This window comes from Rutilus rutilus (assembly GCF_951802725.1).
Source record: "Rutilus rutilus genome assembly, chromosome: 24".
NCBI lineage: Eukaryota > Metazoa > Chordata > Actinopteri > Cypriniformes > Leuciscidae > Rutilus > Rutilus rutilus.
The window spans coordinates 722,501-727,500 of record NC_140228.1 but is presented as its reverse complement, the minus strand read 5'-3'; the positions used below and the strand labels follow the sequence as shown (position 1 = coordinate 727,500).

Genomic DNA, 5,000 nt, shown 5'->3' with positions numbered 1-5,000 from the left:
TTTGAGTGTGTTTGGGAAATGTCCCGCCCCTTACCATAACCGCCAGTTTAACACACTACTGACTAACTCAACCAGGCCCCGCCCCTTTATTCTGCGTATGAATTATTATAATGAGGAATATTGTGACGTGTTCCCGGAAGAAACTCGAGACTACAGTGGAGGCGTTTCAGGAGTTCAGGAACACTGACACTGATATAGAGAAGGAGCTTCTTCATGATCACACAATGCAGAGATGAAGATGGAGAAAAGCAGAATATGGCCTTGATGTCTGATGTCTGTGATTAATAATCATTAGAGGAGTAACAGTATATCGTGTCACAATATATTCTCTATTTTCAGAATCATGAATATTGTTCTTCTGGCGTCTCTATTGTCCTGTGCTTTGGGTTTCAGCACCAAGTCCAAGACTATTCATTTACACACACAATGTCATATCAAATTTAGCATTTTAATCAACAGTTCATTTTTTGTTAACATTTTCTCATATGTCTTTGAGTATCGCAATAATATGGTATCGTGAGTCCAGTATCGGGATATGTATTGAATCATGAGGGTCTCGTTACACCTGTAATAATCATAATTCATGAGTTTATGTTGATCCTCACCTGCTGGGCAAGCGTCCTCTCTTCCCGAGAGTCACCGGCTCTTCCTTCATCTCTCTCTTCAGCAGCGCAGGCCGACCTCGCAGACGAGGAGCGTCGCCGTCATACGACATCATCACCCTGAGACACACACACACCAGCACAAGAGGACCTCAGTGAAACCTGGGCTTTACAGTCACCACCAAATCAACATGGACCGCTCCCATGTTTTAGGGAATATTGCAGTGTTTATTATAAATGATTTATCTGGATATTATTAAAAACTAAAATGGAACTATAACTGAAATAAAAATTCACTTTAAATTATAAAACAGGGCAACCATGTTTAAAATACTCAAAAATATTAGTAATGTATTTAATTTAATATTTAAAAAGAATAAAAAATAAAAACAAATAAAAAATGAATAAAACATTTTTAATAACTAAATAAAATTTAAGATGCAAAATAAAAATACACAAATAAAATAAATAAATAAAAATAGAACATTTATGCAAATACAAACTAAATAAATATAAATAAATAAATAAACAAGCAACATTTAAGATGCATGCAAAATAAAAATAAAAAAGACAAAATAAATAAAAATAAAAATAAAAATAAATAAATATTATATATTATATATATACACACACAAATATTTTACTATATACATATACATATACATATATATATATACTATATACATACATACATACATATATATATAAATAATTATATATTATAATATATAATTACAATTATATATATTTATATAATTATATAATATATAAATATAATTAAAATATATATATATATATAAAAACTAATAACAATGAAAAGACATGTGACAAAATTAAACTAATATTGAAATGAAAATTGTATAAACATAAATACAAAAACAGAACATCTAAAATATGAATAAATAAAACCACTGGTTTGATGTAAACTGGAGTCAGACTGTGATGTTTCGGCGGCACACGTTTGTTCGCTGGATTCGTCTCTTGGCAGCGAACGAGTTTGTCACGACTCCAAACCTCTGAACACATCAGCGCTCAGCGATCTCTCCTCTTTCTGAAGCCGACACTGAATTACACGTGTAACGCCTGTTTATCGACTGAACTGAAGCACTGATGCTTTCAAATTAAACGTGGAGCTGCTGACGCACTTTATAGTGGATGGAGATCTCTCGGGGACAGAATCCTCTCACACTGCGCACAGATAATGCAGATTCACCATCCCTCCCTCCCTCTCTCTCTCTCTCTGCAGCGCTGAGAGTGTGTGCGGATGTGAGGACACACACGGAGAGAGGAAAGCTGTTCTGAGGCCAGATCTCAGACTACTGAGAGACCATTAAAGGAGTAGTTCACTTCACAAAGTAATTTTTTCTGATAATTGACTCTCCCGCACGTCATCCAAGATGTTCATGTCTTTCTGTCTTCAGTGGAAAAGAAATGAAGGTTTTTAAGGAAAACGTTCCAGGATGTTCCTCCATATAGTGTCTTCAGTGGGGTCCAACGGGTCGAAGGTCCAGATGTGAGTTTCAGTGCAGCTTCAAAGTCTCGACACGATCCAGCCGAGGAATAATCTTAACTAGATCTTATCGAGAGTCTTATCTAGACAAACCAGCGGACATTTTAGAACAAAAGAAACATTTATACAAATCCACGATTTCATGACCTGACGTAGAAGGAAAATGTAGAGTTTTGAAAATGGCGTTGACTGAGTCTTTGCACGTTGGCTTTGTAAACACTGGGTCGGTTCTTACGCCTAGGTCACGCTTGACCTTTCAACCTGATTGCGTAATGTGTGGCGCATCACAGCTAGAGCAAGACGAGCATGTGTGGTTTAAAAGTATATAAATGTTTCTTTTGTTCTAAAATGTCCGCTGGTTTGTCTAGATAAGACTCTTATTCCTCGGCTGGATCGTTGGACCCCATTGAAGACACTATATGGAGGAACATCCTGGAATGATTTCCTCAAAAACCTTCATTTCTTTTCCACTGAAGACAGAAAGACATGAACATCTTGGATGACGTGCGGGAGAGAAAATGATCAAGACATTTTAATTCTGAACTGAACTAATCCTTTAAATGACGTTTCATGTGCTTTACATGCACTCATTTATGTCAATCAATTAAAGTGAATCCAATAAAATTTTATAGATCAGATTGATCAAAATAATGAGTCAAAAAGTGGACACTGAGTGCACTGGGACATCTGGTCATTCACAAACCTGTTCTCCACCTTCCCATCATCCTCATCCTCCTCTTCTTCTTCTTCTTCTTCATCTGGACACAGGCGTTTGGTTTTCTGCACAAAGTGCACAGGGACGAAGGTGATCTGCTTCTCTCCTCCGAGCCGGTCGGGCAGAACCACCTCTTTCTTCATGTTCATGTCAGAATACGGGCAACCGAAGGCACTGAGAGAGGGAGAGAGGGAGAGAGAGAGAGAGAGAGAGGGAGAGAGAGAGAGAGAGGGAGAGAGGGAGAGAGAGAGAGAGAGAGAGAGAGGGAGAGAGGGAGAGAGAGAGAGAGAGAGAGAGAGAGAGAGAGAGAGAGAGAGAGAGAGAGAGAGAGAGAGAGAGAGAGACCCAAAATTAATAACTAATGATCTTTGCAATGGAAATGAATCCATCAAAACCAACTTTATTCTAGAGCTGCTGTAAAGCCTAAACAATCCCTGTTACTGTAATCTCCTGTTATCACTGTAAAGCTGCTGTGAAACATCTATATAGTTAAAAGCGCTGTATAAATGAAGGAGACTTCACACGAGGCAACCTGTCACTCACATGAGATCCACCAATTTTATTTTAAAAATATTAAAAGCATTTCTGTTAGCTAATGCTGAAATAAAATATAAAGATATTGCTGAAGGAAAATTAGAAATGTTGCCTTTATGTTGAATTAAGAACTATTAAAATGCAAAACCGAGTTTAAAATACTCAAAATACAATATATACATGTTATGAACCAACATATCAATGCTTATGAATTAGAGGTCGATCAGTATTTATTTTTTTATGTGCAGTGCTCCAGCATTATTGATATACTATTATAGATTGTTAATATTTTAACATCATTCCAGTGTAGAACTGATGTTTTTGAGCGTCGCCCCATATGATTGAGTTCTGAACTAAATCTGATGCACTTTTCTGATCTGATCTGATCTCTTCACTCTTCACAGACACTCGGTTCTGCTTCTTAAACATTGAAGGAAACTCACTGCGTATTTTCTGAGGTGAAGCAGCGACTTGTTCACGAGCTGCAGGAGATTCTCAGGTCAAACTCAGCGTATGGATCTAATAATAGAGATCCACTCACTGCGCTGGGAGAAGCCACTTCACACTCACACACACACTCACACACAGCTCTACCCGTGTGTGTAGGAGAAAAATAATGCAACTGGACTGCATTGAAAAAGAACGACCAGTGCATCTTGCACTTAACATATTATAATATTATTTATTTATTCATTGCAGCATGAGCTCAAAGTGACATTCATATTCAAACGGCCAAAACACGACTTTATATGTTTCTCATCCGACACTGTAACAGATAATGAGTTCATCTATAATAAAGATCGAATTATGAAGCTCCAGTAGACGAGGCGGTAGAAGATTATGATTACTCATTATAATATGCATGTTCAATTATGCATCTATTGGAATATAGTTCAGCTCATATAGCTCTTGTTTACTGTAATAATGGCTTTGGGTGTCTCATATAAACAAAGCCTGATGTCAAACTCATTTAACTCTAGAGGACGCTTATTAAAGTGATGCAAACCACAGCAGCCCAAGAATACTGAAACGACTGCAACGTTCTGCTTAAACTGATAGGTTTGAGATCAATTGTATGCAAATAGGATGTAAATGAGGTTTTAATGAAACCAATTTCAAAATTCCATCTCTCAGCAGAAAGGATTTAGCAGAAGCACAGCTTTAAAAGGGTTCCTTTCTTATGCTGTCTGTGTAATCAGAAGTGGCTTTCTGAAAAAAGACAGTACCCTTTCTCTATATGTCAGCAATTGATTCACCAGTGATTATATGCCTGGGAAAGGTAAGCTACAGGAATAGCAGCGCTCGGAGAGAAGGAGAGATCCGAGGGTCCGTTATATTGTGGGATCACACTCTTTTCCCGTCTGAGCTCGTTTAGCGCTCGTTTACGGCTCATTTGTGAGCCGATGCCACTGAGAGAAGCACAAGTTTTGTTCTTATATTAAATAAAGGACTTTATTTATGTAGCTTTGGGTACGTTTTCCTCATACTCAGTCATTATTATTAGTGGGGTACCCCAGGGTTCAATACTGGGCCCGCTTCTTTTTAACATACAGTCCAACCAAACATTACTCAGACACCAGATATATTTTTTTATATTATTTTACTAGTGTGTGCAGGACACTATAGTTCATTTATGTAA

The 5,000-nt window shown here is 37.3% G+C and overlaps 1 protein-coding gene across 4 annotated transcripts in view; it reads right to left on the bottom strand.

The window, feature by feature from the left end:
* Positions 1-5,000, bottom strand: part of l3mbtl4 (L3MBTL histone methyl-lysine binding protein 4) — a 61,044-nt gene that overhangs the window by 28,278 nt on the left and 27,766 nt on the right. For all 4 annotated transcript variants that reach the window (XR_014626174.1, XM_084399178.1, XM_084399177.1 and 1 more), the window contains exons 15-16: positions 2,816-3,001; positions 606-722 (exon numbers count right to left, since the gene is read on the bottom strand). Coding sequence is in view for 3 of the 4 variants with exons in the window: in XM_084399178.1 (XP_084255304.1) it covers positions 606-722; positions 2,816-3,001 (303 nt within the window). In the remaining variant the exon portion in view is untranslated. The remainder of the gene's footprint in view (positions 1-605; positions 723-2,815; positions 3,002-5,000) is intronic.